This window comes from Callospermophilus lateralis, chromosome X (assembly GCF_048772815.1).
Source record: "Callospermophilus lateralis isolate mCalLat2 chromosome X, mCalLat2.hap1, whole genome shotgun sequence".
NCBI classification, from domain to species: Eukaryota; Metazoa; Chordata; class Mammalia; order Rodentia; family Sciuridae; genus Callospermophilus; species Callospermophilus lateralis.
The window spans coordinates 5,790,558-5,815,025 of NC_135325.1; the positions used below are offsets into that span (position 1 = coordinate 5,790,558).

A 24,468-nucleotide genomic window follows, 5' to 3' on the forward strand; every position below is an offset into this window, starting at 1 on the left:
GCTAGAAGATAATCTGCCCCAAGACTGTTGCTACAAGACTACTGTAGCAGTCACTGGCTTTGATGGCTGAAAGTTACATCATATTGAATTTGGATTTGTCATAGTTCTTATTCTATTGTAAATGGGTATTAAAACTTTATTGTAGGGGTTTCCAACGTTATCTTCTGAAAAGTTAGAGCTAATTTGTTGTATACTAGAATAAACTTCTGGCACACGCCTATAATCCCAGTGGCTCTGCAGTCTGAGGCAGAGGATTGTGAGTTCAAAGTCAGCCTCAGCAATTCAGCAAGACCATAAGGAACTCAGTGAGACCCTGTCTCTAGTTAAAATACAAAAAAGGGCTGAGGATGTGGCTCAGTGGTTAAGCGCCCCTGGGTTCAATCCCCAGTAACCAGAAAAACTTCTGACACTTTTGTTACCTATTTTAAGTTAAACTTAAATCTTTCACCTGATTTGTGGGGCCAAATGTTTTCTCTGATAAGTGGATGCTAATCCATAATGGGGGGTGAGGTGATGGAATGAGTAGAGGAACTTTGGATAAGGGAAAGGGGAGGAAGGGGAGGACAGGGGGTATGGGGGTAGGAAAGAAGATGGAATGAGATGGGCATCATTACCCTAGTTACATGTATGGTTGCATGAATGGCATGACTCCTTTTCATGTACAACTAGAGAAGTGAAAAATTTTGCTCCATTTGTATACAGTGAATCAAAGAGCCTTCTACTGTCATGTATAACTGATTAGAACTAATAAAAAAATAAATATATTTTACCTGATTTGTTCCCAGATCTACAGCTTAATTTCCTAGGGGCTTTGAAAAGGATTGTCAAAGTATTTGTGTAAAGGATTTGTACCTTCTCATAAAGAAATAAAGTTTTCTTGCTTGTATTTTAGAAACATTGATGTAGCCTTTTTAATATATATATTTTTAGTTGTAGTTGGACACAGTATCTTTATTTATTTTTATGCAGTGCTGAGGATCGAACCCAGTGCCTCACACGTGCGAGGTGGGTGCTCTACCACTGAGCTACAGCCCCAGCCCAAAGGACTTTTTTTTTTTTTTTTTTTTTTTTTTAGTTATAGAGGGACACAGTATCTTTATTTTGTTTATTTATTTATTTTTTATGTGGTGCTGAGGATCGAACCTAGTGCCTCACATGTGCAAGGCAAGCGCTTTGCCACTGGGTCACAACCCCAGCCCCTGATGTAGCCTTTGTTTTTTTGATACCAGGGATTGAACCCCATGGCACTTAACCACTGAACTACATCCCTATCCCCTTTTACAATTTTTTTATTTTGAAACAGGATCTTGCTAACTTACTCAGGATCTCACTAAGTTGCTGAGTCTGGCTTTGAATTTGTGATCCTCCTACCTCAGCTTCCCAAGCCACTGGGATTACAGGCATGTGTCACTAGTCTTGGCTTGATGTCTTTTACCTCTGGGGGTTTATGTATATCCAGAGTTTATTCTGAATTGTCTTCCTTCATTTGAAGTTTTAATAAATAAAAGTTATTTGTAGTTAGCATATTTTGCTTAAGAATAAAGGCAAGATTGGGCCAAACTTTGAGCCACCACCTAGAATTTTCCACTTTGTTGCTTGCATCCTATTAGCTTGATGTTTGGTGACATAAACCTCGAAGGCCTCTGTGAAGCCCTAACCTGAAAGCCTAGTGGTAGCCCTGTCACTTTCAGGCAGTCACACCCATTGAGTTGTGAATGGATACCCTTATTTTAAGAATGGCATGCATGCATGCATGTGTGTGTGTGTGTGTGTGTGTGTGTGTGAGAGAGAGAGAGAGAGAGAGAGAGAGAGAGAGGAGAGAGAGAGAGTTTTTCCAGTTTTGGTAAATGACACCACCATCTATAGATGTTCATGCCAGAGATCCAGAAGTCATCCTGGATTCCTCCTTTTTCCTCACTCCCCAATATAGTCATCAGTAGCACTGGCAGTATGGTTCTAGTGTCACTGCTTGTTGCCTCCATCTCTTTGTTCCCACTAGACCAGGTCACCTTCTACAATTACCTGGATAACACAATGGTTTTGCCATTGTTTTTTTGGTCTTCTCTTTTCTCTTTTCCTATCTCATTTCCAACTTGAGAAAGAGTGACCTTTACAAAATAGACGTATAAAATTTCATCCTCTTCCTTAAAATTCTACAGACATTTGCTTATTGTGTGTAGTAGAGTGGCAGTGATCTATAAGACTCTGCATATAATCTAGTCTCTGTTTACTATTCCATTTTTATATCAGAGCTCTCTCCCTCACTTGAACTTTTTTCCTTAGCCTCATGGCCTTCGAGCCATTTCTGGGCAATCTCTTTCCAGCTGTAGGACATATATCCATGCTATGTTGATGTCTTAAGTTCCTAAGGGTGGGTTCCTCTTCCCTTCTGTGTCTCATGGTTGCTTTGTTCTCATCCTTCAGGATTCAGAGAATGCTCTCACCATCCTATCTAAAGTACGTCTTGTTATATTAATTCATTAATTATGGGAGTAGCATATGGTAAAGCTGGTTTTAGAAAGTGTAGAGAGTCAGAGGTATTTATAGTCATAGAAGGAAAGGACGCTGGAATAGGATTGGTATATTACATATAAAACCAATTAACATTCTGTAGGGCAATAAAATTGGAATTCATTTATTGTACTCTTTTCGAAGATAAAATTTATTTGCAGTGTTATTAAATGAGAGTTATTTGTTAGCTAACAGTTTTCTACAATTTAATAGCTACCCTTTCAGAATTGCAACTTGGGAGGCTGAGACAGGAGGATCACGAGTTCAACTCCAGCCTCAGCAACTTAGTGACACTCTAAGCAGCTTATCAAGACTCTGTCTCTAAATAAAATATAAAAAGAGGGTTGGGGAATGTACCCCTGAGTTGAAGAGTAAATAGTAAGTTGCAACAGAAGTCCATAAACCTAGAGAGTTAAGTCATCCGTGGACGGGCCTATTGGATAATTCTTCTGCAGGATCTGTTTCCTTATGTGATTTTTTTAATTTTTATTTTTTATTAGTTGCTCGAGACAATACAATGATCTTGACATATCATACATTTGATTCAAATGCGGTATGAATTCTCATTTTTCCATGTGTACAGATTGCAGGATCACATTGGTTATACAGCCACGTATATACATACAGCAATACTAGTATCTGTTGTATTCTCCTTATGTGATTCTTATCCTTAATTCTATTTATATGATGTATTATATTTATTGATTTTTACATATTGAGCCATCCTTGTATCCCTGTAATGAAACCAACTTAATTTTGGTGTATGATATCTTTTTTTATTGGTTGTTCAAAACATTACAAAGCTCTTGACATATCATATTTCATACATTAGATTCAAGTGGGTTATGAACCCCCATTTTTACCCCAAATACAGATTGCAGAATCACATCGGTTACACATCCACATTTTTACATAATGCCCTATTAGTAACTGTTGTATTCTGCTACCTTTCCTATCCTCTACTATCCCCCCTCCCCTCCCCTCCCATCTTCTCTCTCTACCTCATCTACTGTAATTCATTTCTCTCCTTGTTTTTTTTTCCCCATTCCCCTCACAACCTCTTATATGTAATTTTGTATAACAATGAGGGTCTCCTTCCATTTCCATGCAATTTCCCTTTTCTCTCCCTTTCCCTCCTAACTCGTGTCTTTGTTTAATGTTAATCTTTTCCTCCTGCTCTTCCTCCCTGCTCTGTTCTTAGTTGCTCTCATTATATCAAAGAAGACATTTGGCATTTGTTTTTTATGGATTGGCTAGCTTCACTTAGCATAATCTGCTCTAGTGCCATCCATTTCCCTGCAAATTCCATGATTTTGTCATTTTTTAGTGCAGAGTAATACTCCATTGTGTATAAATGCCACATTTTTTTTTATCCATTCATCTATTGAAGGGCATCTGGGTTGGTTCCACAGTCTAGCTATTGTGAATTGTGCTGCTGTGAACATCGATGTGGCAGTATCCCTGTAGTATGCTCTTTTAAGGTCTTTAGGGAATAGTCCGAGAAGGGCAATAGCTGGGTCAAATGGTGGTTCCATTCCCAGCTTTCCCAGGAATCTCCATACTGCTTTCCAAATTGGCCGCACCAATTTGCAGTCCCACCAGCAATGTACAAGAGTACCCTTTAATGTGATATTGAATTCAATTTGCCCATTTTTTAGAAAAGATTTTGCATCTACACTGGTCAAGGAAATTGGTCTACAATTTTTTTTGTTTTGTTTTTAGTTTTTGGTTTGTGTGTGTGTACATGTGTATCCTTATCAGGTTTTGGCATCAGGGTAATGCTGACGTCATAAAATAAGTTTGGAACAGTTCCTTCTCTTTTCTACTTTTGTTATCGTTTGAGGGTCATTTCTTTTAGTTCTTTGAAAGTCTAGTAAAGTTCAGCAGTTAATCCATCCAGAGATGAACTTTGCTTTGTTGTGAGACTTTTTTTTTAAAATACTGCTCCAATCTCATTACATCCTGTTGTTCTGTTTAGGTTTTTAAATATACTGTTGGTTCAGTTTGGGTAGGTTTTTATGTGCCCAGAAATTTGTCCATTACTTCTAGATTTTCCAATTTATTGGCATATAGTTTTTCAAATATTTCTAAATAATCCTTCAAATTTCAGTGGAGTCTGTTGTATCCCTTTTTAATTCTTAATTTTAATTATTTGGGGGTTTCTCTCTTTTGGTTAGTTTAGCTAAAAAGTTCTGAATTTTCTTTATCTTTTCAAAGAACCAACTGTTTCATTTATCCTTTTGTGTTGCTTTTATTTATTTATTTATTAGCTTATTTATTATTTATTTATTTTCACTAGGGGCACTTTATCCCTGAGCCACATCCCAGTTGAATGCAGGGGCTGTTAAACACTGAACCACATCCCAATCCTTTTTATTTTTACCTGTTTATCTATTTTTCTATTTATTTATTTGGTACCAGCAATTGAACTCAGGGATGCTTTACCACCGGCCACATCTCCAGTCCTTTTTATGGCTTTTATTTAGAGACAGGTGCTTGCTGAGTTGCCTAAGCAACTAATTTGCTAAATTGCTGAGGGTAGCTTTGAATTTGTGATCCTCCTGCCTTAAGCACCCCGGCTGCTGGGATTACAGGGAGCACCACCATGCCAGCTTACTTTTTGAGACAGGGCCTCACTAAGTTGCTGAGGCTATTGTAGAACTTGCAATCCTGCTTCAGCCTCACAAGTTCTGGGATGACAGGCTTGCACCACCGCACCCAGCTGTTTTGTACTTTTAGTCTCTATTTCATTTATTTCTGCTCTGATATTCATTCTTTCTTTCCTTCTACTTATTTTGAGTTTGTTTTGTTTTTGTTTTTCCAAGACCTCAAGATGCATCATTATTTGCAGGTGCCTCTCCCTCTTAATGTAGACACTAATTGCTGTAAACTTCCTTCTTAGTATTGCTTTTTCTGTATCACACAGGTTCTAGTGTATTATGTTTACATTTTTGTTGGAGTCTATAAGGTTTTTTTTTTTTTGAGAGAGAGAATTTTTTAATATTTATTTTTTAGTTCTCGGTGGACACAACATCTTTATATTATTTTTTATGTGGTGCTGAGGTCAAACCCAGTGCCCTACACATGCCAGGCGAGCACACTACTGCTTGAGCCACATCCCCAGGCCCAGAGTCTATGAGTTTTTAAACCCCTCTCCCCCTGGCCAATTTCTTCAATGACCTACTATTCAGTAGTGTGTTGTTCAATCTCCATGCATTTGTATAGTTTGTTTTGTGGTTGGTTGCTAGTTTTATTCCTTTATGATCTGATAAAATGCCAGAAATTATTTCAGTTTTTTTGATGCTGTTAAGTCTTGCATTATGGCCTGATATATAATCTCTTGGAAAAGATTCCGTGTGCTGATGAAAAGAATTTCCCTTATGCATGTGTTGGATAGAATGTTCTGTCAATGTCTGTTAAGTCCATTTGATCAATAAGTGTCATTTAACTCTGATGTTTCTTTGTTGATTTAAAATTTCTTTTTAGTTGCAGATGAACGCAATACTTTTATTTATCTATTTTTATGTGGTACTGAGGATTAAACCTGGTACCTCACACATGTTAGGCAAGTGCTCTACCACTGAGCTACAATGTCAGTCCCTGATTTTCTTTTTTGTTGTATGATCTGTCTGTTGGTGAGAGTGGGGTATTGAAGTTACCCACTATTATTGTATTGAAGCCTGTCTCTTCCTTTGGGTCTAGTACTGTTTGCTTTATAACATTGGGTGCTCTGATGTTCATTCAGTGCATACGTATTTATAATCACTATCTTCTTAGTGAATTGTTTCCTTGGTTAATATGTAGTGACCTTCTTTGGCTCCTCTAATTTTGGCTTAACATCTATTTTTGTCGGATATAAGTACAGCTACTTCTTTCCTTTGTAGTCCATTTGGTTGGAATATAATTTCCATCCCTTTACTTTTATTCTGTGTAAGTCTTTGCAGGTTTGGAGAGTTTGTGGGGGTCACATACTGTTGGGTTGTTGGTTTTTTTTTAAAATCTGGTTAACCAGCCTGTGCTTTTTAATTGGAGAATTAAGACCATTTACATTCAGGGTTATTATTAAAATGTATGTAGTTGTTCCTATCATTTTGTTGATTTTTAAGCTTGTTTTGAATATTCTATATTAATTTCTTCCTGTCTTATTTATCTTTGATATATGATGATTTACAATATTGATAATGTTTGATTCTTTCCAGATTTTCATTTGTGTGTCTATTCTTCTAGTGAGATTTATTCTTTCCCATGCTGTTATGATTGCGTGAATCTTTCTTCATCTTCTGGGTATAGAATTCCCACTGGTGACTTTATAATGCTGGTCTATTGGTTATGAATTCCTTTAGTTTGTCCTTTTCTTAGAAGCTCTTTATTTCTTCTTTGATTCTGAAGGATAGCCATGTTGGATATAGTAATTTTGGTTGAAAGTTATTTTCTTTCAGGAATTAAAGTACATTTTTCCATGCCCTCCTGGCCTTTAGAGTTTCTACTGAGAAATCTGCTGTTTTTCTGATGGGATTTGCCTTTAAATGTGACTTGATGCTTCTCTCGTGGTTTTTAATATGCGTTGTTCTGTACTTTTGGCAATTTAACCATAATATGTCATGAAGAGGTTCTTTTCTGGTCATGTCTATTTTGCTTTCTAAATTCTTCTCGTACCTGGATATCCACATTTTTCCCAAGATTTCAGAATTTTTCTGCTGTTATTTCACTGAATGTTTTCTGTGCCTTCAGCGTGTAGCTGAGGTATTCCAATTATTTGGACATTTGATCTTTTAATGGTATACCAGATCAAAGCCTGGGGGTTCATCATCCTTCTCTTCTTTCCTTTGTGGTGCTTGTCAGATGACTGGTGGGAGTCATTTGTGGCTGGAATAATTTAGAATACCTCTTAACTGTCTTGCATGCTGGAACAAGCTACAGTGGAATGAAGAACTCTCCAGATAAAGATTCCCTCTGAGACTATTTGGATTGCACCCTCAGAGTAGGGAATATGCCAATGCCACAGCATGGTTAGGAGCTAACGCAGTAGATGGAACTTCCTACAGATTATCTATGGAGGTTTTTGTGCTGTGTATTTGGATGGCAGGATCATGGTAACACCCGCTCTGCTACATGACCCCTGCCGCCCCTGAGGGTGGAGAGAGGCCATGGATTCTCAAGGATCAATGCTGGGGGGATGGTGGTAGGTTCTGTGTCATCCACTGTCCATGATTCTGGTGTTCATAGTCTTGCCTCCTGCATGTAGTCACACACAGCTACTCACTCCACTAGACCCTGATAGCTGGCCTATCAAACTACTGATTCCAGAGGAATGTGTCTTTGTTCTCCCAAGCACTGAAATCCTGTCTCCCACTGCCTAGAACTCTCAGTGAATTTGTTCCAGAATCTTTTTCCAGGCCAAACTGACTCTCACATCCACTGTCCACCAAGCTTGAGTAGTGACCTTGTTATGGAGTCCCGGAGAAAGGGAAATGTCTGGGCCTTTGGTGCAAAAACAACAAACTCAGGCCCTTCTCAAGATGGCTTCCAGTTACAGTTCCACGAGAATTTGCTGGGAATTGTAGAGAACTTCTCCATAGCTAGTTCCCCATCCAAATCCCATGTCCTTTGACTGTTTATGCTATATTTCCTGGAGGATCTGGAGGATGCTGTGCCATTGGTACTTGCTGAGACTCTCCCTTTTTCACCTCTGCTCCTGCCAAAGGGGAACTGCCACTCCTTCTGGTCTGCTTCCATGCTGTGGGGCTCTCTATTCCACCCTCTATTCCACACTGAGTTTCTTCAAGTTTCTGTCTGTTGGCTGTTGAACTTCAGCATTTCTTCATGGTTACCCACTTAAGTAAGCAGATACATTCTAGTTATTTTAATTCTCTCTCATGCAGAAGTAGGGGAGTGCTAGGTGCCTCTAATCCACCATCTTGGGAAAGTCTCACCTGTCACTCTTTAAGCTAAAGCAGTTGGAATTCTGTAAGGGATCTTGCAGAAGTCCTTTTGGTGCATGTCATCTTTCTCAGATCCTGGTTTCCAACATTTTCTGCCCTTGAGAATCACCTAGAAAGCATTAAATACAAAATAAAAATATAAGTCCCTGGGTCCACCTCCTGAAGTTCTCATTAAATGAGTCTGGGATCTAGCCTGAGAGTTAGTACTTTTAAGATCTACTCTGGTGATTCTTACATGGAGCCAAGGTTGAGAATGACTTCTCATGTGAGTCATTTTCAAAAGTTTTGCGTAAACTAAAACTACACATTTGGTTCTACTGGCATGCAGAGTGCATCATTTAAGAGGGTTCTTTCTCTTAGAGTCTCTTAGAGTTATGCACATGCTGACTCTACATTTACATGACCCTGATAGCAAATACCTCCTTAAATCTTGGCAATGGCTCTTTCTCTAGCCTCATCCTAGTTGGAGCTGAGGTTAAACAGATGGCGAAATAGGTTACTTTGAGGATGGAAGGAGGGTGGATGAAAACTGAAAGAATTCCTGATGAGGAAACCATGTGGTAAACATTTGCCCTGGAAACTGCTGTAACCTTTCTTCTTTCTGGGAACTGGACTTGAGCATGTGTGCAGACTAAGAATGCATACAAAGATACAAATTTATAAGGAAATCAATTGTTTTGAAGTAACTGCCAAGATGTTTAAAAGGAATTATTAAATAACAATATATTGGCTTTTTAATTAATGCAAGATCTAGCAGTGTTCAAAGTAACTATCATACTTTCAGAGTAGTAATGAGCATAGACAATACATCAAGATGTCTCTAACAACTTGTCAGGTGTAGTGATTCACATCTGTAATCCCCTGCTTCTCAGGAATTTGAGGCAGGAGAACCACAAATTTCAGGTCAGGCTAGGCAAATTAGCGAAATCCTATTTCAAAATACAAAACTAAAAAGTCTGGTGATATAACTCAGTGGTAGAGCACTTGTCTAGCATGTACCAGGCCTAGGTTCAATCTCCAATATTATTAAAAACAAACAAACAAACAAAGACAGTATCTACAACAACTGTAATGTGGTATTAAAATGCCAGATTTGTCGAGTAACAAAATCACAGGTACTGCTTTTGATATTGTTGTTTGTTGCCTACATTCATAACTGAAAGAAATGCATGATTTCAATTAGGGTTGGGTAAGTAAAGATTTGATTTTTTTTTTAACCTTATCCAAGGTGACAGACCCCTGATTTCTTTTTTTGGGTACTGGGGATTGAACTCAGGGGCACTTGACCACTGAGCCACATCCCCAGTCCTATTTTGTATTTTGTTTAGAGACAGGGTCTCACTGAGTTGCTTAGTGCCTTGCTTTTTCTGAGCCTGGCTTTGAACTCTTGATCCTCCTGCCTCAGCCTCCTGAGCCACTGGGATTATAAGCATGTACCATCGCACCTGACTTGATTTCTTTTTGATGATCCTTTTGGTAGTTTCATTTCTAGTACAGTTACAATGGTGTGATTTATGTATTCTCTAGAGCTATGTTTCCCAAACTGGCTCATGGTCTGGTGGCAATCTGGCACAATTTGCAATGGAAGGAGAAAGAATTAGGACAAAAGAATGAGCCTTTTTTTTGAAAATGAGGTTTGTATAGTTAATTCTAAGATGATTTTTTTGGCCCTATTGTTAGGTATTCTTTTATGAAATTAATAATGGGTTATAGTTTGGGATAAACTTCTTGACCAAATAAAATGTTGGCAACTTTATGTTGGTCCTCTTCATTTGGGGAGTTTATTGGGGGAGATTTTTACTGTTCTGTGAAATCCCCAAATTTGTGAAACACTCTTGTATTCATAAGTCTACTACCAAGAAGTTCCCAAGGTAAACATCATGTAACTCCTTTTTATTCCTCACTTATGTGTAAAACAGTCATTCTCAACTCAAATGATTTTTTAAATTCCTTCTAGGCAATGTGTGGGCATATTTTTGCTTGTCAAACTATGTAGAGGGTGCTATAGGCAACAGTAGGTAGCCACCAAGGGTGATGCTAAACACCTTACATGGTATGGGACAGGACCCTCTCTCTTAACAAACCCAAATTATTCAGTCCAAAATGTGAGTAGTGGTGAAACTGAGAAAGCTTTTTGTAAGCCAAAGTCAAAACTTTAGGGATGGTAGGGACTCTAATCCTGCTGCCTCGCTTCCTTTGCTTGAGATTTTTTAGATCCTTTGAGAGAGATAAAGAAAGATTTTGCAACAGTGAGTCCTGGTTTCCATGGCTTCTTTTCCCAAACAAGAATTGTTTTATCCAAGGAACAATAAAAGCAGAGATTCTCTGATTGAATAGAGATGCTCTACTTGTTTGGTAAACCCTTCCTGACTCTAAGAGGAATCTTTTAAGCATGACAACTAGTTTGGTGATTTATAGAAAAGAGCACTCCTTAGGGTAGGCCAGAAAGGAGTAAGAAGCCCAGGAGGTAAGGATATAGCTGACTGTGGGCTGATGTGTTTGTGTGTGTGTATCTGCACACACACATGCATATACATGTATTAATAAGTCTAATTAGAGGGCATTTTGAATACTAAATACTGTGTTGGGTTTACCATTCAGCTGAGGTCACTTAACTCTTTTGGTTAAAGTTCATCTCAGTGTTCCTTTCCTTTTTTTCTTCAGTGGTTAGTTTGGCAGTTTTCTTCATACTTGTCTCTCCTTCTTAGCTGTGCTCCAGGGACTCACTTATGCAGCATGACCCCACTATACAGCTGGCCATTTGTGTTCTTCTAGGGGTTCCACTCCTCTATGCCATGCCCATAGTCTTAGCTCATTTATTGTTCTCTCCCTTTCCAAAGTTCTTTTTTTCAACCTTATGAGCAATGGTTTCCAACCTAATTGATTGTCAAAAGAATCCCAGAACAATGATAATCCAGTAAAGACTCTGAATCTCACTGAGAAATACACATTGATGATAGGATAAAAAAATGTTGCCTTTAACTTTAAGGGTTTTTGGATCCCCAGAACCCACTCATGAACCCCTGTGAGGAGCCTTTTCACCAGAGAAATGGAGTTTATGGAATGAACACACAGGATGTAAGTTGGAAGAGACCCAGAGTTGATCTGATTACATACAGGGAAATTGAGGCCCAAGGAGGTGAAATAAGAGGGCTGTTGCTTGGTAGTAACAGAATCCAGTAAATTGTGAGTCTCCTGATGCACTCTTGGGTTTTACTCATGGTATGCCCAATAAATGCAATTTATTCAGCTAGATGTGGTAGCGCTTGCCTCTAATCACAGCGGCTTGGGAGGCTGAGACAGGAGGAGTGCAAGTTCCAAGGCAGCTGCAGCAACTTAGTGAGGCCCTAAGCAATTCAGCAAGACCCTGTCTCTAAATAAAATACAAAATAGGGCTGGGGATATGACTCAGTGGTCAAGTGCCCCTGAGTTCAATCCCTGGTACAAAAAAGAAAAAAGTAACTTATTCAGCATCTTCCTCCATAAAAATTTACACCATCACCCTTCCCACTCTGACCTCCACTTCTCCAACCTGGTTATCTAGCTGCCCATTTCCAAATTGACAAATGTTCTTTCAAATTAATTAATGAAAAATAGTGTGATAGTTGGGACATTGGGATGATAAGACTGGCCTGATTTTTTTTTCCATAGTAATTGTAGGAAAATATGTGGGGAGGGATTCACTTTACAGTTGTAGGACACTGTTGTCATAACTTTCGGTATACTTGTAAGTAGCTGGTACAGTTCAGTGGACAATGAAATGCAGTAGGAAAGAAGGGAGACAGGAGGCAGAAGTTATGTTGTGATCATAGCTCTAACACTGTATTGCTTCATGTTTAAGACAAAACAATGTGAATACCAGAATGGGTTTTCTTTTTTTTTTTTTTTTTTTTTTTTGTGGTACTAGGGATCAAACCCTGGGCCTTATGCATGGGAGGCAAGAACTCTACTAACTGAGCTATATCCCCAGCCCTCTGAATCAGTTTTCACTAGATCATTTTCTGGTTCTGAAGTGCCACAGTTTAATGCTGAATATTCAATTCTTCAATAGGAAGAATTTTAATTTTCAGGATGACAATGTAAACTAATGGCTAAGAGTATGGGTCCTAGTTGTAGACTACCTTATTTTAAATCTTTACTTTGTCTATTTTTTACTTAGTTCCCTCTGGCAGTTTCAAATTCCTCACCTGGAGAAGGGGGTGCCTTATGGGGTTGTTATAAGTGCTTATAAAATCAGGGAATCCCTTGCCAAACAGTTCGGAAAAGCGTCTAAAATTATATTATCTATGTGGTAGCTACTAGACACATGACTAGCTATTGGATACTTGAAGTGGGGCTAGTATGACTGAGAATTTAATTTTTAAATTAAATTATTTAAAATTTGAGTAAAGGCTGGGATTTAGCTCAGTGTTCTAGTGCTTGCCTAATATGCAGAGGCCCTCGGTTCAATCCCCAGAACCACCAAAAAAAAAAAGAAAGAAAAAAAAGAAAAGAAAAGAAAAGAAAAATAACCCCAAAATTTAAATAAAAAACTTCAAGCAATATAAAATGTTTTTTCTGTTAAATGCCACTTTTTGATTTAGTAGGATTACATTTCATGATAGCCTTTGCATTGTATAACATAGGGGTCAGCAGAGTTTTTCTGTAAAGGGCCAGATAATATTTTAGACTTTGTGGGCCATGTGATCTTTGTCTCATCTATTCATCACTTATAGTATAAAAGTAGCTACGGGCAATAAATAAACAAAAGAGCATGGCTGTATTCCAGTTAAAATTTATTTATGGACACTGAAATTTGAATCTCATAACTTTCATGTTATAAAGTATTATTTTTCTTTTGATTTTTTTTCAAACTTTCAAACATTATACTCACCGAATGCACAGAAATAGATAGCAGGCTAGATGCAGTTCTTAGGTGCATATTCAAGATAAATGAATTTATATCCATCAAAAGATGAAGAATGTTCAGAGTGATCCCAAAGTGGAGAAATCTAAATATTTATCACAGAATAGTGTATAAAAATGTCAATTTATTAATATAAAAACAGGTTGCTCCATAGCAATGAAAAAGAATGAACTATGCCTGTGTACATTGTGTTGGATGATTATCACAAAATGTTGTAAAAGAAGATAGTCACAAGGATAAATACTATGTGATTACATTATATGAAGTTCTGTAATGGCAGAGGTAACCTGTGGGTTTAGAAATTAGTACAGAGGTTGCTGGTGGGACAAAGGAGATTAAAGGGAAAGGAATTTGATAGAAAATTCTTTATTTTAATATAGGTGTTAGTTTTATACACATACATATATATTTGTCAAAACTTCAAGTAGTACATTTAAAGACCTTTATAAATTACCCTTCCATACAAAATATCCTTTACATAATTTAAAGACAAACCAATTAGTTGCTGACATTTAACAATATACTATTTCTTGTACAATACATATTTCTGGCCACAATGACCCATGTTCGCCTCATGGAAACTATCAACTAGAGCTTTGTATGGTAACCAATAGCCATGTGTGGCTGTGGAGCACTTAAAATGTGGCAAATACGAATTGAAGTGTGCAATGAGGGTAAAGTTTGAAGATTTAGCATGAAAAAATAATGTAAAATCTTTCATTATTCTTTTAGCACTGCTGGGGATCCAATCTAGGGCCTTTTGCATGCCAGGCAAGTGCCTTATCCCTAAACTATATCCCCAGCCCTCATTAACAGTTTTTTTTAATGTTGATTTTATGTTGAAGTGATGATATTGGGTTAAAATAGATTATTAAAGTTAATTTCACTTTTTAGACACTTTAAAATTAGTTTTATTGTGATAAAATGCCTATAATATTAAATTTTTCATCTTACTCATTTTTAAGTGTACAGTTTAGTAGTAGTAAGTATATTCACATTGTTGTGCATCCAATTTCTAGAACTTGTTCACCTTGCCTTGCAAAAAGGAAACTCTGTACTCATTAAACAACTCCCTGTCTCCTTGCCCCCAATCCCCTGGCAACCATCCTTCCATCCTTCTACTTCTGTTCCTTTGAATCTGACAACAACTTTTCTTCATTTTTTTCTTTTTTGGTTTGGTACATGGGATGGATCCCAGGGCAGCTTAACCACTGAACCACATCTCCAGCCCTTTTTGTTTTCTTTATTTTGAGACAGGGTCTCACGAAATTGCTTAGGCCTTGCTAAGTTGCTGAGGCTGGCTTTGAACTTGTGATCCTCCTGCCTTTGCCTCCCAAGTCTCCAGGTGTGTACCACTGCACCCGGCTCCAAGTATGACTATTCTTGATACCTCATATAAAGGGAATTGTATAGTATTTGTCTTTTTATGAGTAGCTTATTTCACACTTTAAAAGAAAGTTTTTTTTTTAACATGGCTTCTACAAAATGCACAGATATGTATTTGACTCACATTATATTTCTAGTGAATGGGATTGAATGACTGACTGTAAACATGTTAGATGGAACATGGGTTCTTTTGCCTGGCCTTGACCCCTCCCAGTTATCAGTAAATTGAGGCCCAGTACAACTTGCCATTATTATTGAGTATATGCTGCTTACATTTTTTCTTACATTTTTGAGGAAATTTTAAAAAATGTTTTTTTTTAATCCATGTCGCCATCAAATATGGAAAAACAAGATTTTTCCTTACTTTTTAGAGGCCCTCATGTTTGAAAAGGGGGAGGCATCGCTTCTTTAGTGGAAGGGAAAAACAGTCATTTAATATACAAAGCAGGCTGGTTTGGTGATGCACACCTGTAATCCCAGCAACTCAGGAGGCTAAGGCAGGAGAATTGTGAGTTCAGCCCAGCCTCAACAATTTAGCAAGGCCTTAAGCAACTCAGTGAGACCCTGTCTGTAATAAAATAAACACCTGTGAGTTCAACCCATGGTACCAAAAAGAAAAAAAAAATAGTATACAAAGCACTTCTATGTTCAAAGACCTAAGATACCATTATGAAACCATTGTTGCTTTGGGTGGCTTCTCATTGAGAGACATTCTATGATTCTAATGAACTACTATAAAAGGACCTTCTCCTATGATTTATTGACACACATCATTGCATAGCATATACTTTATTGATTAATTTCCTAAATAAAGTTTCACTGTTAAATTTGGTGTGTGTATGACAAGGAAAAACATTTAGACTGTAAAGTTATAGAGTCTTTATTTTTAAATAGGTTTTATCAGCTTAAGGAAAATGGCACCATCATGAAAGGTTTCAGTGATAAGAATGTTATTGTGTATGGTTACGGTTCTGTTAAATGAAGATTGTTTAAAACCACATGACTGAAGAAAGTACAGGAGAAATTCAGCCATATCTTGTCTTTTGCTGTTTGATGGCCATCTGGGAGAGTGTGTTTATTTCTTAGGCGAACAGTTCTGTAGAAATGCCATAGCCAGTGTGGGAGGATGTTTGAAATGACAGTTTCCTAAAGGGCATCTGGGACTTCTATTTAAGTCCTAGCAACACCACTGGTTGCATTGTTCCCTAGAGTGGTCTTTTGAATGCCAGTAAAACACTGTTCAGGGGCTTATAAATCCCGAGAATCTCTTGGTTTTCTTCCTCAAGAAATACTTGGAAGTAGAATCATTTTTTCATGGGCAGATCAGGATACAAAATATTTTATATGATCTTGTTCCATCTTTTTAGATGGTTTTTGCAGAGTATGCTGAAACTCTTTTCTGAGAATAGAACATAGATTGGCTTATATTTGATTCACTGAGACTCTGGAGTTTCTTTTCTCATGCAAGACTTTTGAAATCCGTTCCTGCTTGAGTGCTGGAGAACTGCCCAAGGTTGGGAAACAATAAAACATTAAAAATGGCGGCTCTCCTCTCTTTAGAGGAGAGTCTTGGTTTAATTTTCCAGATTGGTTTCTCTATTTATGTCTCTTGGGCCCTTGGCTGATTGATCACACAGGGATTTGTCATATTGCCTGCTTCTTTGAATCAAATGTGGACATAGCAACTAAAAATAAACATGATGTGGATATTGGAGAACCAGGGGCCTTTGCCTGGGGAGCTAGGATACTTGCTGTTGCTAAGATGTTTTCTGGCTTTAGCACAGCATCAATCATTGGAAGTACAGCTGTGTTTTTGGGATGGAGGGCTGATGGAAGCTCAAAGCCAGGCTGATGAGTATTATACTGAACAATGGATACAGATGCAAATCATTATGCATAATCCGTAACATTATCCTCCTTTTTGTGGGTCTTTGTGCTATGTGATTGTGTGTGATTTGCAGTGCTGAGAAGTATAAGTGTGCCAAAGTATCACTTCCATTTTCAGAATAGTTTTGATAGAAATTTGAAAGATAAGTAAATACACCAGACTGTTGCAGTTCAGTTCTTTATTGCATTGTGAGTGGCTAATGGTTTTGACATTAGAATCTTGTTGCACATTAGATTGATTGCTTGGACTTGATAACATTTTCCTTATTATGTTATGTAAAGACAAACGGAGATTGAATATGAAAGTTCCTTAAAGAATTTCATTGAGTTCATCTATTCCTCCCATGCTCCCGCTCCCTATCCCACTATGAATCAGCCTCCTTATATCAAAGAAAACATTTGGCATTTGATTTTTTAGGAAGGGAGGGGGCATGGGGTAATTAATGGTGATGGAATGTGATGATCATTCCTATCCAAAGTACAGGTATGAAGACATGAATTGGTGTGAATATACTATGTATACAACCAGAGATATGAAAAATTGTGCTCTTTATATGTAATAAAAGTTGTAATGCATTCTTCTGTCATATAAAAATAAAAAAAATACATAAAAAAAGAATTACATTGAGTGAAAAATTGTTCTACCCAGTAAGTTTGCCCTAGGAATAGGAGACCTTGATGTAGAGTCCTGGTTAAGAACCAGCTTTCTTGGGTTCAAAACATGGCTCGTTCAAAGATGAAGCTTTGTGATCTTGGGGACACTTTTGAGCTCTTTCATGCCAGTTTTCATATCTATAAAGGATATTGATAATGATAGCTGTATCTTACAGAGTTTCTGGAGGATTAATTGAGTTAATATTTGCAGTTCCTGAACACTGCATCTGGTATATTTAAGCATTGGTAAGTTTTACTTGATACCATTTGTCATTTACTGTATTTATACAATGTCATATCTTTTTTTTTTCTTGGCACTGAACTATAGGACGAAATAGGAGGTCACTCCTGAATTTGTTTTGCAATGATTCAACAGCATTGAAAGGTGTTAAGCCAGAATACCTTGGTTAAAGTCATAGCATTTTTCTATCATGATATTGTTATGAATCCTCATTGTGCCTAATTGAATCTATATTTGGTGTTCTGAATTTTTTCCTCAAAAATGATTCATCTTTTTGGCCATTGAGTTCCCCTTTTTTTGTGTGTTTTAAATTAAAGCCTCACTTGAGCTTCTTTCTTTTTGGTCCTAAAGAACTGCCTCTGCCTCGCTTTATGATGTCAAAGAACGATGGCGAGATACGATTTGGGAACCCGGCTGAGCTGCATGGAACTAAGGTTCAGATTCCATATTTAACCGCGGATAAAAATTCCTTTAAAAGAATGGACGATGAGGATAAACAGGTAAACAATCCAATTAGGCATGTTCATTTGATTCTGATCCTGAAACTTCTCATAGCAGGGCCTCATGTCGGTTGTTAAGCTTCCAGCAAATCTCACCATCTGGAACACAATTATAGACTTGGAAGTGAGCCAGTAAAGTTTCCTTGTAGCAAGAAAAAGAGTGTGACGCTTAGGAATTACCATGAGTCACCCAGGGGCCCTTTAGAGCCTACTTAAGTGTAGAATTGTATCTAAAATAAGGCTACTGATTTAATACATTTATTTGCTTTCTCTAGGTCATCGGTTTTCTTACTGGGTTCTTTGAAATGTAGCTTCTAGGAGTTAATAAGCCCTTTCTTCCAAAAAAGAAGTCTGGAGAAAAGGTTTTGCTGGGTAATATGTTTGGAGAATGCAGTTTCTTATCTCATTTTGGGGGGAAAGTTTTAGCTCTCAGTCTTGGAAATTCATAGTGCATGTTGGCACATTACAGACCCTAAGAAGTACTGCTGTGAAGAGACCTGGAGATCTGTGTTTATTGTGTTCCTTACACCAGGGAATCCTTTCAAGGGGACATGTTTGGAATGCCATCTTGAAGAGTGCTGCTATTACCCATTTAGCAGGTTTGGAACCAGAATAGGGAGAATGGGCTTTTAAAATTAGGCCACTAATTGCAATAGTCAGATGTTAATTGGTAGAGACAAAAATATGAAATCTCAGAAGAATGGGCCTATTAAGAAGAGATAAATAGTCTACACATGAGTAAACCCTGAGGACACCAAGGCAAGAGCTCATATTTCTGATAAGGAATCTGAACCACATAGAGAAGTCAAATTATATTTGACATAGTGTTTTCTACATGTTAAAGAAATATGGTATATTTTAGGAAGACTTGAATCAAAAATTTTAAATTTAATGGACATTAAAGGATTATATCAGAGGATTAACTTATGGCTCACCTTGATGATGTTGAATATCTGAGGCATTGCTGCAGAAATTTTATATTTATAGTTAAGGGAGGTGTAGCAATCCTGTTAATTGCATCTACTATTGCTTCTGACACATTTTAAACTAGCTCTTCAAGGATATATTAAAAAAGGGTGGTGTAGGAATTTCTAGTCAATATTGTTTGACATGTTTCCCTGCCAACATTTGGAAAGGAATGAAGATCCCCAATCACACAGTGGTTGATACCAAGGGAAATTTCCAGGCCTGGTCCCCTGGCTGTGTGAATGAAGGCTTATCCTTTCACTTGAGGCTGGGGTCATAACCATTCTCTGGGTATGAGCATACACTTCAAAGCAAATATATCCCCCCCGCTTTTTTTAAAAAGAGTATTTGTTCAGTAGCTCAGATTGTATATATCTCTTTAGACTAAGGAAGCCAGTAGTCTCTGTTTTGGAAAAAAAAAAACAAAACACTGTTCCCTTATTACTTGGGTACCACAAGGTTACTACATTATTGGTAGTGTTTGAGAGAACAAACAAACAAACAAAAACAAAAAAAAAAAGAAGAAGGAGAAGAGGAGGAAACCCAGCATCATATCAGGTTGTTCACCTTGCCTAGGGTCCTATATCAGGTTCATATTCGAATTGGGATTCAAATTATAGCTTGTGAAGGCTTTATCCTAGTATGTAGGAGAAGTCTAGTCAGAGTGGTTTAGCAGTAATGTATTGTTTGCAGTCTCTTAGTGTAAAAGAAAGTAAAAATGCTAACATTTTACATTGGCAGAGTAAGCTCCAAGAATATTTAGCATTAAGGATTTAAAATATAAATTTAAAATAGAAGGGAGATCAGTGGAGTCAAGGAAGAGAATAGAAGGGGAGGGTTAGGGTTAGAGTTAGATAGGGAGGAACAGTAGAGTGAAATTGATCAAGTTATGCTATGTTCGTATATGAATATACCAATGTGAATTTCACTTTTAATATCTATAAAGTACCAATTTAAAAAACTATAAATAAATAGAAGGAAGACCAATAGAGTAGAGAAAGGGGAACAGGGGAAGGGAGGAGGGAAGGGAAAGAGGAAGGAACTACTCAAAACTGAGCTGAAGCAAATTATATTCCATGCATGTGAGATTATGTCGAAGTGAACCCCAATAGTATGTATAACTATAATGTCTATAATGTACTAATTATATATATATATATATATATATATATATATATATATATATATATATATATATATATTTATTTCATTATTCACATTTGCTGGAAGACTTGATAAGTGTAAATCCAGGAAATAGAAGTCTTTATTAATGAATGAACATTGAATCTATCCACAAAGAAATCACAATTGGGGAGAATGAATGTTATTTCATATGGTCAGTGTCTTTCATTTTTTTAAAGGAAAATATTATTAGAATAACTGAAAGAGTTTCAGGCTTGTTTTAATGATTTAGATAACACTGGTGAGACTTTGTTCTCTGAGAGACTTTTGAATCCTCAGACACTGCCTTTTAACCTTGCTGCATTTTTTTGAGGAAACATTTCTCCCATTTGTTAAATTAGCCGGGTCACTGGCCGTAGAGTTGTGCTCTGCTTCCTAACCGCAGCTCAGAATGCCAGTCTTCTCAAGTGGTTGCCTCTGAACTCTGCTCTTGTTCTTTGAAGCAGGAAGCACAGTCTCCCACGATGTCACCCCTCGCCTCCCCTCCTTCTTCCCCGCCTCATTATCAGAGGGTGCCCTTGAGCCATGGCTACAGCAAACTGCGGAGCGGCACAGAACAGATGCATCCAGGTAAGATGCAACCTGGGGGTCAGCTGTCCCAGGCAGTGTCTTAGAGGTTTTTGAATCTACCAGGCAGCAGTGCTACCAGCTGCTTAATTTCCTGATTTAATTACTCTTGTCTTTGGAAACATGGCTCAATTTAATTTTATATTCTCAAGCAAGGTTTTTTTTTGGTTTTTGTTTTTGTTTGAAAATGAAATTAAATATATCTCAGTAATGGTTTTTTCCTGTCCTAGAAACTCATTCATCTTTAGACTTGTAAACAACTATTTATATGGTATAACCTTTCATATACAGATTTTGTAAAATAGGAGTGTAGCATGCTAAAGGTTTTCAGTTTTGGGGAATAGTTATTTCTTTTTGCAAACATATCAAACATTTTAAATATAATAGCTGCCTTTATGAAATTTCTTTAAAATGTAGCTATGCAAAAGCAAAGGATTTGATCCACCCTTTAAAGATTGAGCACATAAGTGAAAATATTGAGCTCTTGTGTTTTGGAATAAAAATAAAGGAAATGCTAGGGAAAGGATTTTACTGAAAAGCATGCAATACACACAATTGTGGGGCTGCCTGCTTGCTCACATTTATGCTCTGCTGGCTATGTTAGTGGTAAAATATGTTAGTTGGTTCTGAGGATGACTTGCAAAGTTGGCTGCCTGGACTGTAATGTTTAAAGCTCCATAAATTCACCACAGCTCTTGTCCTTCTAGGGTTTAGGCTCCCAGTTTTATGATAGGACCAATGTAAGGTATTTTTTAATTGGCTGTCCTATAGCCCCCCCTCCCCCTTTTATTTGGTGGGCAGTGACTGAAAATGACTCAATTTCTGTGGGGTTTTTTGCTGCATTGAAAATAGTAGGGCTTCCTGAGGGTCACAGAAACAAAACTGTGTGCTAGGCTGAACTAGAGAGACTGTAAACTGGCAGAGAGAAGCAGGGATGACATGATGGAAAGAGTTTGGGATTGGAATCAGAAGGTCTGGGATTCTGTGACTAGCTACATGAATTTGGGCAAGCCATTTAACTTCTCTGAACCATGGTTTTCTTGCCTCTTTTAACATACAGTCACAGTGTCCTTTAGGGATGTTATGAGCTTCAGTAAGAACACGAATATAAAATCTGTTTGGGAAATTAATTCCTGTGTAAATGCAAGATGACATTGCTAATGGATAGTAACAAAAAAAAAAAATCACTTTCCTGAAACTTGAATATCCCACTGGTGTTGAAAACTCAACAGGGCTAAAAATTCTTCATTATCCTCTTATCGTTTCCCTTGCCTGATTTCTCTAATTTTAGAAGTAGGTCTTTTTTTCTCTTTCTAATATTATTTGAGCTTTGGAAGTTGGTTTTAAATTCATAGGTCAATTTGATTTTCTTATACTGAGTCAGCCTGTCACTAAGTTCTACCTTCTATATTATTTTAAAAACTTGTCTGTACTCTTATTTCTTGCCCCATCCTTTCATTCCATTCAAATTGGGCTTCTAAGTTGCCCAGTGCCAGCAAAACATCCTGCTTCTTTCTGGACTTTTAGCAGTCTATGCTAAGGCTGTCCATGCTTCCATGCCTCTTTATACTTTTTTAAAAATTATTCTTATACTTATATATGACAGCAGAATGCATTACAATTTTTATTACATATACAGAGCACAATTTTTCATATCTCTGGTTGTATACAAAGTATATTCACACCATTTGTGTCTTCATACGTGTACTTTGGATAATAATGTCCATCACATTCCACCATCATTTCTAACCCCATGTCTCCTCCCTTCCCCTCCAACCCCTCTGCCCTAGCTGGAGTTCATTTATTCCTCTCATGCTCCCTCTCCCTATCCCACTATGAATCAGCCTCCTTATATCAGAGAAAACATTGGCATTTGGTATTTTGGGTTGGCTAACTTCACTTAGCATTATCTTTTCTAACTCCATCCATTTACCTGCAAATGCCATGATTTTATTCTCTTTTATTGCTGAGTAATATTCCATTGTGTATATATGACACATTTTTTTAATCCATTCATCTATTGAAGGGCATCTAGGTTGGTTCCACAGTTTAGCTATTGTGAATTGTGCTGCTATAAACATTGATGTGGCTGTGTCCCTGTAGTATGTGTTTTTTTTTTAAAGAGAGGAGAGAGACAGAGAGAGAGAGAGAGAGAGAGAGAGAGAGAGAGAGAGAGAGAGAGAGAGAGAGAATTGTAATATTTATATTTTAGTTTTCAGCGGACACAACAACATCTTTGTTTGTATGTGGTGCTGAGGATTGAACCTGGGCCGCATGCATGCCAGGCGAGCACGCTACTGCTTAAGCCATATCCCCAGCCCCTAGTATGCGTTTTTTAAGTCTTTTGGGAATAGATGGAGGAGAGGGATAGCTGGGTCAAATGGTGGTTCCATTCCCAATTTTATAAGAAATCTTCATACTGCTTTCCATATTGGCTGTACAATTTGCAGTCCCATCAGCAGTGTATAAGTGTACCTTTTCCCCCACATCCTCCCCAATACTTGTTGTTTGTCTTCATAATAGCTGCAATTCTGACTGGAGTGAGATGAAATCTTAGAGTGGTTTTGATTTGCATTTCTCTAATTGCTAATGATGGTGAACATTTTTTCATATGTTTATTGATTGATTGTATAGAAACAATCTGTGAGGTGAATAGAGAGCCTACATCTTTTACCCCTCACGTATCAGAGCACTAATCTCTAGGGTATATAAAGAACTCAAAAAGTTAAACACACACACAAAAACAAAACAAAACAAAACAAAACCCCCAAATAACCCAGTCAGGCCAAGGACCTGAACAGACACTTCTCTTTATACTTTTTAAGTGAGGTAAAATTTATACATGATAAATGCACACTTTTGGGTGGGGGGTATTGGGGATTGAACCTAGGGGTGTTGAACCATTCAGCCACATCACCAGTCCTTTTTCTTTTCTTTTCTTTTTTTTTTTTTTAATTTTGAGACAGGATTTCACTAACTTACTAAGGGCCTTGCTAAATTTCTGAGACTGGCCTCAAACTTGCTATACTCCTGGTTTAGCCTCCCAAGTCACTGGAATTATAGGCATGTACCACTGTGCCTGGCAAAATGCACACATTTTAAATCATCAGTTTGAGTTTTAACAGATGAATATGCCTTTTGTAACCACCACTTAAATAAAAATACATTTCCATTATGGCAGAGATAACCTCTCCAGTCACTGCCTACTCCCCAATGCAAGGACAGTTTTTTTTTTTTTTTTGAGAGAGAGAGAGAGAGAGAGAGAGAGAGAGAGAGAGAGAGAGAGAGAGAGAGAATGAATTTTAATATTTATTCTTTAGTTTTCTGCGGACACAACATTTTTGTTTGTATGTGGTGCTGAGGATCGAACCCGGGCCACACGCATGCCAGGCAAGCGTGCTACCCTTGAGCCACATCCCCAGCCCGCAAGGACTGTTTTGATTTTGTTACACCATCTTGCCTTTTCTATAACTTCATGCAAATGGTAACATACAGAATAATTGTATTCATTTGTGTCTACAGGCCTTCCCTCAGCATAGTGGTTGAAATTCACTGTTATAATGGTACTGGTAGTTCCTTTTGTGTTAGACTCAGTAGATTTCAAAATGTGACTATATTACAATTTGATGGTCATTCTCTGGATGGACATTTGACTTGTTTCCCAGTGTTTGGCTGTTATGAATAAGGATACTATGAACATTTTTTGCATTAATCTTTTTGTGACAT

General features: G+C 37.5%; 1 protein-coding gene across 9 annotated transcripts in view; it reads left to right on the top strand.

The window, feature by feature from the left end:
- Positions 1-24,468, top strand: part of Reps2 (RALBP1 associated Eps domain containing 2) — a 207,129-nt gene that overhangs the window by 69,665 nt on the left and 112,996 nt on the right. For 5 of the 9 annotated variants that reach the window (XM_077107104.1, XM_077107107.1, XM_077107110.1 and 2 more), the window contains exons 3-4: positions 17,879-18,027; positions 20,619-20,745. In XM_077107104.1, coding sequence (XP_076963219.1) covers positions 17,879-18,027; positions 20,619-20,745 — 276 coding nt within the window. The remainder of the gene's footprint in view (positions 1-17,878; positions 18,028-20,618; positions 20,746-24,468) is intronic. The other 4 variants (XM_077107103.1, XM_077107105.1, XM_077107109.1 and 1 more) reach the window with 1 other exon arrangement.